The sequence below is a fragment of the Bactrocera neohumeralis genome, chromosome 2 (genome assembly GCF_024586455.1).
Source record: "Bactrocera neohumeralis isolate Rockhampton chromosome 2, APGP_CSIRO_Bneo_wtdbg2-racon-allhic-juicebox.fasta_v2, whole genome shotgun sequence".
Taxonomy (NCBI): Eukaryota; Metazoa; Arthropoda; class Insecta; order Diptera; family Tephritidae; genus Bactrocera; species Bactrocera neohumeralis.
Genome location: NC_065919.1, coordinates 51244134 through 51257143, shown reverse-complemented (window position 1 = coordinate 51257143; position 13010 = coordinate 51244134). Strand labels below are relative to the sequence as shown.

Genomic DNA, 13010 nt, shown 5'->3' with positions numbered 1-13010 from the left:
AAGCGTTCTTCACAACTCTTCCGAATAAAGCTGAATTTTTTTTCCAAAAGAGTACCGTAAACAGGTCTCTTTGGACATGCTTGATAGTGCAAATTCCGATCCTATATTCACGGAGAGCATTATAAATGCCGATGAGACATGGATTTAAGAGTTTGACATGTAAACAAGGCAACGATCATCGGAATGGAGGAGAAAAACGAGCCGAAATAAAAACTACGCCAAAGTCGCTCAAAAATCAAGGTTATATTTTTCATTATATTTTTCGATATTCGTGGTTTTGTGCATCACAAATTCGTTTCGGAGAGACAGACGGTCAATAAGGAGCTCTATTTGACCGTAGTGATCGAAAACGGCAGGAATTCTGGAAGATCAATTCATGGATTTTACACGATGATAATCCACCATCGCATCAAGCCACGATTGGGACCGAATTTAGAGCTGAAAATATAATAAATACCATCGATCAACCACCGTATTCAGCAGATTTCAGTTGAGTGTGAGTTTTTCTGGTTCCGCAAACTAAAATTGCCGCTTCGTGAAATCCATCGAATCAGTCAGTCGATCGAAGAGATAAAATAAAATTCGCTAAAGGTGCTGAAGATTATCCCAAAAAGTGCTTATGAAAAGGGTTTCGAAGATGACAAAATAAATATTGATGAATAATTTTATATATTGCGTTTCATTTACATTTTCCGGGTACTTGTTTGTCACAATTTGCACAGACAGACGGACATGGTAAAATTGACCCTAGTCATCATGCTGATGATTTATATGTATATTTTATTGAGTATCTGACGTTTCGTTTTGAGTGTTACAAACTCCGTGGCAAACTTAATACATCCTGTTCAGGGTGTAATTAATTCTATATTCAATGCATACATAAATATGTAAGTATTATTCTTGTTTTATTATCACATAAGTTTTCTGTAAAAATGTCATTTCATTTTTCTGCATGTACACTATAAGAAACTGATAAGAAGACAAGTTTTAGCAATCAACTGAGTTCTACTGATATATGTTTCGAAGCACTTAACTTTGTCCAACTTGAATAGAACAGCAGAAATTAATTTAGAAACTGCTTTTTTAATTTGAAAACCAACTTATTTATGCTTCAGGACGAATTAGAAATACTTGTTAACTTCAAAGATCATAAAAAAATTAAAAAAAAATTGTAATAGAGAAAAAGAAACAAATTACTTTTTTTTTAGTTATCGAAAGATAAGGTAATTTCAGAAATCTTTTTTTGTTGTATCTCTAAAACTTAAATATTTTATTACATTACTTTTTGTATTTAAGGCTTCATATGATATCAGATGTCAGTCATCTATACCTAGTTCATATAGCTTTTATAGTGCTGGTTCACATACATACATATTTATTTATAATAATTCATATAACAAAAAGAGTTTTATTATATAAATACATAAACGCAGCACTGGCTACGAGGCCTTCAGCCGCCTTGTAATTATAACTAGGTGAAAAATTCTATTTGCTAAGGGTTAGTAAAGATGTAAGTTGCTTAAATATGTTTTAACAAATCGTTGGTTTTTAAGAATCTATATACAATCATAACGTTTTTTTCTGAAGGTTCACTTAGTAGTTTTATGAGATCAATGTTGCCAGAGTTGTGGGCTGTTGAGTGAAGCATCGGACAGAGTGTGAGTAAGTGTTTGATAGAAGCGAGTGTCATCGCAAAGGGGGCAAATGGATGGGCTTTTACACGATAGTAGGTGGGCGTGTGTTATGATAGTGTGTCCAATCCTTAATCGAGTATATGTCTTCATTGCGCTAGTTGGAACTGTTGACGAGTAGATTATTCGATTTCTGGCTGGGTTTATGACCGCGTAGTGATGTTTAAATGTTTTCCATTCGCCTGCGTTTTTTTGATGCCTTTTGTGCTTAATAAGGTTAGAAATGTCTTGCTTGGTTGAGACGTAGTATGTTAAGGCAGGAGTTCTGGCTACATTTTTCGCAGCGAGGTCTGCAAAGTGGTTGCCTGTAATACCAGCATGGCCAGGGATCCACATTACTTGGATTTTTTGAGGGGCACCAATGACCGCGTCTCTGATAACTTCTATTATGGGATTGCGATTGGAAGGAGACGTTATTGCAGACATACACGATTTGCTGTCGGTACAGATGAGGAACTTTCCATTCGTCTTTTTTGCGTGATTAACTGCATGAAGAATAGCAGTATAGTATATATGAATTACTAGAGCTATAATCTCCTTTGTAATGGATTTTTATATAGATCGAAGTTAAAACACACAGACGACTAAATATTGACCCTATAGTTCTTTTGTGATATCTTATTTTTGATCATAAGTAGGAAAGTTCTCTCATGCTACAGAAGTCACGTACATCCGTAAGCATTTTTTTTTTGAAAAACAGCAATCTAATATATCGTTCCATGTTAGATGTCACGTCGAAAATGTTTCTAATTTTCGAGATTGCAGCCCGATTTAAAAAAGATGTAAAAAAAAAGTTATGTGAAAAGTTTTGGTTGTAAGGTCTTTTAAAAACTATTATTTTATTTGAGATTTATCCTATATTTTTCAAAGCTAACAGTTTGGTAATAAATTATGAGTTATTGTCGAGAGCTTAATTGCCGAAGTTAAGGGCATACCTAGTGTGCAATTTCAAAAAAAAATATATATATTTTTGTTTTTGTATATGTTGTCCTTGAAAAATAACATACAGGTACTGAAATTTTAATCAAATATTTCAAATATTTTTTGAGTTACGTGCTACTAAATTCTCTCTCGCTCAATTCAATCAGCTCAGTCAGATAATCTTTCAAAGTTTTTTATTCCAAACTAAATTTTTCAAATTAGCTGCAGTTTTAACTCGAAGAAAATCTTCTGATGGCTTTAAATTTTTCTTTGTTTTCTTTATACATGTAGTATGTTTCGCAGTACAATCCCCTAAAGTTTTCGATTGTATGAAAAATGTGATATTGTAGACCAAAAATCATCTAATTATCTCATTAAGGTGCTAACAAGTGGTTTGAAAAGTTTATGTGCTGATACATAGATGATACTAATAATACTGAATTCACATGAGTTTTAGTCCGCCCCTACCTTTCAAAGATATGTGTACAAATTTGACAGCTATCGAACTATTAGTTAATGGGACGCAGCATTTTGGGTGAAGAAACTTGTGTTAGTTTAAAAAAAATGGATCAAAAAGAACTTCGTGTGTAGATAAAGCATTGAATTTTGTAGGAAAAAATACTTTTGAAGCTAAGGTTTGGATTAACCAATATTATTTGGACCCTGCACCAGGGAAATCAAGCGTTTAAAAGTGATTTGAACAAGGCGAAATGAGCAGCGAGGACAATGAAGGCAGTGTACTAAGGAGGCTGTGGTCGACGAAAACATCAAACAAGTTCACAAAATAATTTCGAACGCCCCTAAAGTGGTGTTGCTAGAGAGAGAGATGTGACTCTAAAGAAATCAAAGGAACGCATTGGATATATTGTGAATGAATATTTGGTTATGTGAATGCTCTGCGGAAAGTAAATGCCAGGCTAGCTGATAATCTGACAAAAACAACAACGAATTTCTGATGCTGAGGAGTGTTGGCAGCTCTTTTGCCGTAATAAAACCAAATTTTCGTGTCGATATGTGACAATAGATGGAACATGGCGCACTCATTTCACACAAACAAAGTCTTTAGTTTTTGTACAAAATTGGTTTCCACAATTATTGGATAATTTTTAATGTAGTTTTCCGCGCTTTACAACAATCAAAACAACTTTACTTAGTTGCCAAATCTAACATCAATGTCGTAAAATGGTTCGGCAGTCGTTGTGGTTGTTGTAGTCGAAGTGGTTGGGGCCACTGTCACCAAAACCGGCGCCGGTGTAGTGCTTGGAACTGGCGCGATCACCGGCGGAGTAGGTGCTGGAGGCGGTGGTGTTTCCGCTGGTTGAGGAAGTGCTGGTGAAGTTTCTTGTGAAGGCCATGGTTCAGCAGACGGAACTGGAGATGGGGAACTATTGCCAAAATCTGGTGGTTCGGCGAATATTTAAAATTTATGTCAGTAATTATATTATTTCATAGAAAAAAAATTGCTCACCTTCATAATTGGGTGGTTCACCGTCGGGTGGGCCAAAATCACCTGGAGGACCATAATGACCTGGAGGGCCAAAACGGTCTGGAGGTGGAGGTCCATAATGGCCTGGAGGTCCATGACCAGGTGGTCCATGACCAGGTGGTCCATGACCAGGTGGTCCATGACCAGGTGGTCCATGACCAGGTGGTCCATGACCTGGTGGTCCGTGACCTGGTGGTCCTATAAATGCAAACGAGTATGAATGTATGTTTAAATAAAACTGTTCTACACTATGCAACAGTCGCGTGTATAAAATTACCATAATGTGGAGGGTGTCTATTAAAGCCAGGTGGCGCTGGCGGTAAAAAATAAAATACATTTAGTAAATAATATTTACAGCATAAAATCTTGAATATGTTATTTCAAAGAAAAAAAATATACCTCCATAAGGTGGACCAAACGGATTGCCTCCGTGGAACCCTGGTGGTGGATGGTTATGAAAACCTGACGAATATTCATTCGAATTATAATCATAATAATCTAGCGGTGCTAGCGAAGCCGATGACACCGGTGGCTGTGGTGGCATTGAAGCATATTCGTAATCATGAAGGGGTGGATGATGATGATGATGATGATGTTGGCGGTGGTGGTGGTGTTGATGAGTGTTTTGTGTTAAGTACGAATTATATGACTGCTCAGTATAAGCACCTGATATGGGGGTTGATGGAGGCGGTGGACCGTTACGTTGATGTTCATGATGCACAACAGTGCCGGTGGATGCTTGATGTTGATGAGATACTACAACAGCGATGGGGCGATATTGTTGTTGTGACTGAACAATCGGTGGTGGCGGACCGTCACGTTGATGTACATGATTCACCACCGTTGCCGGTGGCTGCAACGCATTATTATAAGGCGCATAAGCGTAACTGTTATATGCGGGACTGTTATTTGAGCCGAAAATGTTTCGACCACCACAACCGTTAAAGCCACAATTACCACCAAAATGTTGTGGTGTGCGTTTGCTGCGGGCCGGCGCTGCTACATAGACGGCATCAGCATGCGAGTCTTCGGCGACAAGGTCAACATCTGAAAAGGTGCTACAAAGTACACCAAAAGGACGTGTTAAAAACATGATAATATTTCAATAACAACAACAACAACTTACGCATCTTCTATCAATGGCTTTGCATGCGCTTGCCACACAGCTAGAGCGGTCAACACGAGCTTAAAATGAAATAAAATTGTAAATGAAGTTCGTCGCTTAAGTCTTTTGTTTCAAAACACCACTCACGCAGCGTAAGCGCCAGCTCATCGTGCGCTCTGTTGATATTTACACTTAATTTCACTGAAAATAGTCTGCTGTTGGAAGCGTGTTGATTTAAGTCAGCTATCTTTTCGCACGTCTTCACTTAAGCGCCACTGAACATCAACTAAATGAGACGAGACGCGTCGCGAGAGCAATGCATCTCCGGGTTGTCAGCGTCAACATTTTTTTTGCCTAAATCAGAAGCATTAAACTTTGGTGAGCAATTGTCCGCTTGAGATGTTGTCCAGTAATGTGATATTAAGTGCGTGCGTGTGTGTGTGTAGTGAGATTCACACGTGTATTTATTTTAAATTTAGTGCGCAAACTGGAAATTGACAGTGACCCTCCGTGCTTCTGTATAGAAATTCGAGTTTCGGGTTTGACTTTTGAATTTTCGTCTGCTGCTGATTACCTGTTTGTCATAAGTGTATGTATTTCCCCGCATTTAGCGCAATAATCAATACGCTTGCTTTGTTTGTTTTTTATGTTTTTTTTGTTAATTGTTTTTTTTTTGTTTTTGTGTTTCTTTTTTATTGTTTTTCTGTTTTTGTTTCTGTGTTTATTTTTTATTTTTTGGTTTTGTGTTTCTTATTATTGTTTTTCTTTTTGTTTTGTTTGGTTTGTTTCGCTTGGCTTCTGCCTTCCATATGAGAGACTCTTCGGCTGCTTATTAATTTATTTCATACAGGAAAGGTTAACAAATGTTTAGTAGCCCAAATACAATCCAACAACTATTTCCTATAAACAACAAACCATAAAATGCTTACTAAATTTATATGTTTATATGCGTGTATGCATATACGTATCTATTTGTGTGCGTTTGTTATATTTCAACAGCAATCGAATCATATGTTAATAGTCCATAAGTGGTTTCCATTGCTTTGTTGACTTTTATAATTCATTGTTTGCCGTTTTCGTTGCCGACATAATGACGTCACAACGTGTGGATGAGTTAATCTTAAGTTGAAATTAATTCTCTTTCGAATTCGGGCAATGACTAGCATTATCTTTAAAACTCAGCATTTCTCTTGATGATCAGATACTTTGTACATAATAAAATAAAAAAAAATTATGTAAATTTAGTTTTTGAACAAAAGGTTTAGTTCCTTTTTAAAAACAGTAATGAAAAAAAGTATGTGATTGTCTTTGATGCACTATATTTCATTTATTTTCCATACTAAGTGGAATGAGGTTTGAATTCAGATCGTAAATTAATGAAATTTTGAACTCATTATATGAGTTATATAATAATAAAGAATTCTTCTGAGTCATTTGTCATATTCCTAGCTATTCTCTGAATTGTTCAACGAATATCAGTTTTCTTATAGAATATAACTTCTCCTTCTTCTTTATTGGCGTAGAAACCGTTTACGCGGTTATAGCCGAGTTAACAACAACGCGCCAGTCGTTTCTTCTTTTCGCAAGGTGGCGCCAATTGGAGATTCCCAGCGAAGCTAGGTCCTTCTCCACCTGGTCCTTCTAACGGAGTTGAGGTCTTCCTCTTCCTCTGCTTCTCCCGGCCTTTTATTGGCTCAACTATGTCAATGTCGTCGTATATCTCATACAGCTCATCGTTCCAACGAATGCGATATTCGCCGTGGTCAACGCGCAAAGGACCATAAAACTTTCGCAGAACTTTTCTCTCGAAAACTCGCAACGTCGACTCATCAGATGTTATCATCATCCATGCCTCTGCACCATATAGCAGGACGGGAATAATGAGTTTTGTTTTTGTTCGTCGAGAGAGAAGTTTACTTCTCAATTGCCCACTTAGTCCGAAGTAGCACCTGTTGGCAAGAGATATCCTGCATCAGATTTCGAGGCTGACGTTGTTGTTGGTGTTGATGCTGGTTCCAAGAAGATTATCTACAATTTCGAAGTTATGACTGTCAACAGTTGAGTGCCAAGTCGCGAATGCGACGACTGTTTGTTTGACAGGAGATATTTCGTCTTGCCCTCGTTCACTGCCAGAGCCATTTGTTTCGCTACCTTATCCATTCTGGAGAAAGCGGAACTAACGGTGTGGTTGTTAAAGCCAATGATATCAATATCATCAGCATACACCCGCAGCTGTTCACTCTTATAGAAGATTGTATCTTCACGGTTTAGCTCTGCAGCTCGAATTATTTTCTCCAGCAGCAGATTGAAGAAGTCGCACGAAAGGGAGTCGCCTTGTCTGAAACCTCGTTTGGTATCGAACAACTCGGAGAGGTCCTTCCCGATCCTGACGGAGCTTTTCGTGTTGCTCAACGTCAGCTTACACAGCCATATTAGTTTTGCGGGGATACCAAATACAGACATCGCGGCACAAAGGCAGCTCCTTTTTGTGCTGTCGAAAGCAGCTTTGAAATCGACGAAAAGGTCATGTGTGTCGATTCTCTTTTTACGGGTCTTCCTTATACGCGATGTTGAGGAGGCGTATCCCACAGTAGTTGGGGCAGAGTGTGGGGTCTCCCTTTTTGTGGATTGGGTAAAGTACACTTAAATAACAATACGTCTTTGTTGTTCTTCAGACGGGCGATTGCTATTCGAACTTCTTTATGGTCGGGCAATGGAACGCCTGCTCCATCGTCATCGATTGGGGAATAGGGTTCGCCTTCTCCCGGCGTTATGCATTCACTGCCATTCAACAGGCTGGAGAATTGTTCCCTCCATTATTTTAGTATGCTCTGGGCATCGGTTGCTAGATCACCTTCCTGAGTTCTACAAGAGTATATTAAGCAACTAAAACGATTGCTTCTCTGCACATGGATTTGGCGTTTTGAGTTTCTTCACAGAAATTATGAACACGGTAGAATTATAAAATTGTTTGAAAAAGGTTTACTGAAGGCAGCTGAAATGCTTAACGGAAAAAATAACCATGATTGGATACTGCAAGAGGACAATAATCCGAAACATAGAAGCAGATTATGAACTCGAACTGATAAGAAACCCATATTGTTACCTTTAATGTCAACAAAAGACTTAATTCCACTACTTCAACATACATGGAGAACGCATCTTGTGGAATATGCGAAAAATTTTGAATAAAATTTCCATTAAAGATGTCAGATGTAACTTAACAATGTATTTTATATAAATATAATGTTTAACCAATAAACGGTAATTCGTTATTATTTCGAACGAATTTGACATTAGATTTGCCGCGAAGTTAGATTTGGCAGGCCTTGAGCTTGCTGACAGTGATCTAGCTGAATAGCACTCTTATCCAAATCCCATTTGGATGGGAACAAACAGGCGTTCCCCTTTCGAATTTCAGCATACTTAATTAACCTCACCTATGGCCCAGAACAGCGCTAATCCTTCGAAAAATTAATTCACATAGGCCGATAAAATAAATAAATTAGCCGATTTTTTCTCCTTTTTGGAATAAGAAATGCAGATGTGAAGGGGTAACGTAGGTTCAGCCATATATTTGAAATTCTTAATTTATTCTTCGAAATCGCCGTCGTCCCTCTCAAAGTAATCCCTTGGACACAAAACACTTGTGCCAACGTTTTTTCTAAGTTTGCTAAGTAGCCAGAAGTCACACCGAGCTGAATCGGACAAACTGGGCAGTTGCGGAACGATATTGGTTGGAAATTTGGCGAAAACTCACAAAGAATCAATGCAGTATGTGGCGGTGCATTTTTGATTTTCGATCTGCTTTCACGTGGTTCTTTCGGCTCACTTTTGCCGCGATATTCAGCCGATTGATCGTCTGTTTGTAGATCCAATACTCATCGCCAGTAATATTACGTTTCATGACATCGTGGTAGTCGGTAAGCATTGCTTCACATACGTTAACGCGATGGCGTTTTTCTAAAAAGTTTAGTGATTTTGAAACTAATCGTGTTTTCACTTTTCTTCGGCCAAACGATCTTTCAAAACGGGTTTCACTAATCCTTCCGATATTCTAACAATGGCAGTAAGGTCTCTGATTAATCGCTGATTCTAAGCACCAATTTCTTTGTTTTATTAACGTGTTGATCATCAGTTGATATTGATGGCCGTTCTGGACGTGGTTCGTCGTCAACGCGTTCTCGACCCCCTTTAAAATAATTTTTACCAATCAAAACCACTTGTCCGAGACAAAAACAATATCACGGAAGGCCTTTCCCAACAACTACTTCAAATGAAATGGTATGTGGCCGCCATGCCTAAACATTTAAGAAAGATCAATAATGACAGATATTCCTAGATGGAAGCAGTGTTACCCCTGTTGTCCTTACATGTCTATATCCCAAATCATTACTCTCTGGTTGAAAAATATATCTTTTTCGCCTTAAGCTTCACTTACCAGCCGCTTTTTGGTTAACCTCATGTCAAAATTACAAACATTCACCTTAAAAATTTAATTTATATTTTCACTTTCCAATATTTGCTTACTAATTCCCTCATTATACAAATCGTTAACAAAATGACTGACAGAAAAAAGTGAAATTAAAAAATATAAATTTTCATATTTTTTGTTATTTTTTTTCTTAATATTTGCATCGTAAATAAACAGCTTTTGTGTTTTTTTGTAATTTTGCATTTGTTTACCAAAACTTCGACCTCCATACGAAAAAGGAAGCAAAAAACGGTTTAATTCTAACAGCGCCGTTATAAATGTAATCAGTTCACCTACTTTCCGCGCTCATAAAATGTCAATTTCTGACACTTTTGTATAATTGGTTAGCGCCTGCCATCGCAAGCGAATTAACTATCGGCTGCGGCACATTTTGAAAGCGCAACAACAACAACTAAAAATCAGCGAAAAAGGCAAGCACCACACGCGTCCATATTAGGTGAGATTATGTAAATAATCCAATTAAGCGTTTGCGCGCGCGCTGATTGCACGGTCGGCGGTTTAGAAGAAAGCTGAAACTCACCTAATTTCGCTTTAGAAATTAGAAATAACAACAACAATAACAATTAGGTGTCTTGCTGCAAAAGACTTCCTTTGTGCGCTGCGCGAAACCGCAACGCCTCAGCAGGTGACGTCTGTCATATAACAAGTGACAATCGAATTTTCGCAAACAACAGTTTTTTTTTTGCACTTTTGCGATAGTTATTAGTCATATACATACACATACACAAATATATGTATGCAATATATTTACTTGTGTCTTTTTCCTATAATTTATAGCATTGCATTTTCAGCAATTTCTCCTTTTCGTGGGCGCTTCAACAAAATGCAGCGCCTTTATGCTTATGTGTGTATGGGTGTATGTATATAAGAATGTATATATCCATACATATATATGTATGTATGTATGTTTTTTAACAACATGTATGTGTATATGCATTATATGAGGGGAATCTCCTCAGCTCACTTGTCATTTACGGCCTTGCCTGGTGGCTCTTTGTCTCTGGCTGCCAATTTGAGTGCCATGAATCACACACAACTGTTTTATATGACAAACGCATTCGCTTCTTGGCAGTCAGACGATTGTTATGTCTTTTCAGTTTCTGCCTTTGTTGTTTTTATTGTTGGTGATCGCACGCACATATGTATGCATGCTCGTCAAGCCAGCTTCGCTTCGCTGTCAGTTGTTACAAGCCACTTGAGCTTTCATCGCATTGGCTATGAGTAACATTGATCTTGAATTGAATGCTCACACCCATACACACATATACTCATGCATATGTAGCTGCATGTAAATGTCATCATTAAGTATGTTCACATGTGTGCGTGTGAATGATGTCTGCATGCGAATGCACTTTGATAGGATTTGCATAATAAAAGCAATTACTTGGAAAGTACTTGGGCTGACGTTTACGATGAATCTTCGCTGTAAGCTTATCACTTGCTTTGTGTGTGCTTCCGCCTGCTTTCGAAGTATTACAAAAGCTTGGTGTCGTTCTTAGTGACATGTACAAATGTTTATGCGCCATTAAATAAATTCCTAATAGGACTATCGTTCAGCTTTCTCTTCTTTTTTATTGGAGTAGACACCGCTTACGCGGTTATTGCCAAGTTTACAAGAACGTCCTTAGATTCCAAGTGTAGTCAGGTCCTTTTCCACTTTGTCTTTCCAACGGAGTGGAGGTCTTCCTCTTCCTTTGTTTACCCCGGTACTATGTCGAATACTCTCAGAGGTGGAGTGTTTTCATTCGTTCGGACAACAAAACCTACCCATTGTAGCCGCTGTTTTTTAATTCACTGACCTATGTCAATGTCGACGTAGATCTCGTACAGCGCAAAGCATCATGAATCCTTCTCAAAACCTTTCTCTCGAAAATTCGTAGCGCCGCCTCACCAGATGTTGTCATCGTCCAACCATACCTCTACACCATATAGCAAGACGGTAATAATGAATGACTTATAGAATTTGGTATTTGTTCGTCGAGAGAAGATTTTATTTCTCGATTGCCCACTCAATCCGAAGTAGCAACTGTTGGTAAGCGTTATTCTGCGTTGGACTTCGAGGCTGACATTTTTGTTGGTGTTAATACTGGTTCCAAGATAGACGAAATTATCTACGACTTCGAAGTTATGACTATCAACAGTGACGAGGGAGCCTAGTTGCCAATGCGACAACTGTTTGTTTGATGGCAAAAGATATTTCGTCTTGCCCTCATTCACTACCAGAGCCATTTGCTTCGCTTTCTTGTCCAATCTGGAGAAAGCAGAACTAACGTCGCGGTTGTTATGGCTAATGATATCAATAACATTGGCATATGCCAGCAGCTTTGGAAGATTTTACCTGGTCGATATGCTCTGTAGCTCGAATTATTTTCTCCAAAAGTAGATTGTAGAAGTCGCACGAAAGGCGGTCGCCTTGTTTGAAATCTCGTTTTTTATCGAACGACTTGAGAGGTACTTCCCGTACCTGACGGAGCTTTTGGTATTGCTCAACGTCAGTTTACACAGCCGTATTAGATTTGCGGAGACACCAAATTTAGACACAGCGGCATTAAGGTAGTTCCTTTTCGTGCTGTCAAAAGCAGCTTTGAAATGTGCGAAGGGGTGGATCTTCTTTTCACGGGTCTTTTCCAGGATTTGACGCATGGTGAATATCTGGTCAGTTGTTGATTTGCCATTGATTGTTGGAATTTATACAACCATGCGATACTGGCGATGGGGATTTGGCACAAAGAAAAGAAGTTTAATGCACACATATTATACAATATAATTATCTCACCGAGGAATGGGAGAATACATGAGTAGGCAAAATCGAATTTCAAGAATCTAAATTCCAAATAAAATATTTTAGTTACTTGACTTTTCCTTTTCTCAAGCCTCCCTATTCCGCATTTGAGGATTTCTCCTTTAGTCGTTTCTTTACATTTTTCTTTTTTTTGCTTATTTCCAGATAGAAAAATTAAGACCTTGCTTCAAACTGTTTGAAAAAATATCTTGTCTCATGGATTTTGCAGAAAATCTTCCTACTCAGGCACGAAAAAGGCTTACAGCTCATTGACTGTAACATTATGGATGGCTTCATTTTTAAAAATTATGGACCAATAATTTCCCCTGCCTACAGAGTACACCAAACAGTGACTTTTTGAGGATGCAACGTCGTTTCAGCAAGAGCTGGTGGATTATCATCACTGTAAATTCGACAGTTTCGTTTATAACCTCAACCAAAAGTGAGCTACATCGCTAAACAAAATATTCCTATGAAAATCGGAATCGGTGGCCATCCCCTTTTGGGCCCATTCATCGTACGTGCGGTGA

At 38.2% G+C, this 13010-nt stretch overlaps 1 protein-coding gene across 5 annotated transcripts; it reads right to left on the bottom strand.

Moving 5' to 3' along the window:
• Nucleotides 1-3561: 3561 nt before the first annotated feature.
• Nucleotides 3562-6366, bottom strand: LOC126767631 (uncharacterized). 5 transcript variants are annotated; one of them, XM_050485098.1, is made up of 8 exons: nt 6168-6366; nt 5351-6103; nt 5225-5283; nt 4498-5156; nt 4376-4411; nt 4129-4296; nt 4082-4095; nt 3562-4020 (listed from the first exon to the last, which is right to left on the bottom strand). In XM_050485098.1, the coding sequence occupies exons 2-8, from the start codon at nt 5369-5371 to the stop codon at nt 3763-3765; spliced, it is 1215 nt and encodes a 404-aa protein (XP_050341055.1). In that variant the 5' UTR covers nt 5372-6103; nt 6168-6366; the 3' UTR covers nt 3562-3762. The 5 variants fall into 5 exon arrangements, with proteins under 5 accessions (XP_050341055.1, XP_050341057.1, XP_050341054.1 ...); XM_050485100.1 differs by having other exon boundaries at nt 4082-4182; nt 4258-4296; nt 6168-6365; XM_050485097.1 differs by having other exon boundaries at nt 4082-4230; nt 4261-4296; nt 6168-6365.
• Nucleotides 6367-13010: the final 6644 nt, after the last annotated feature.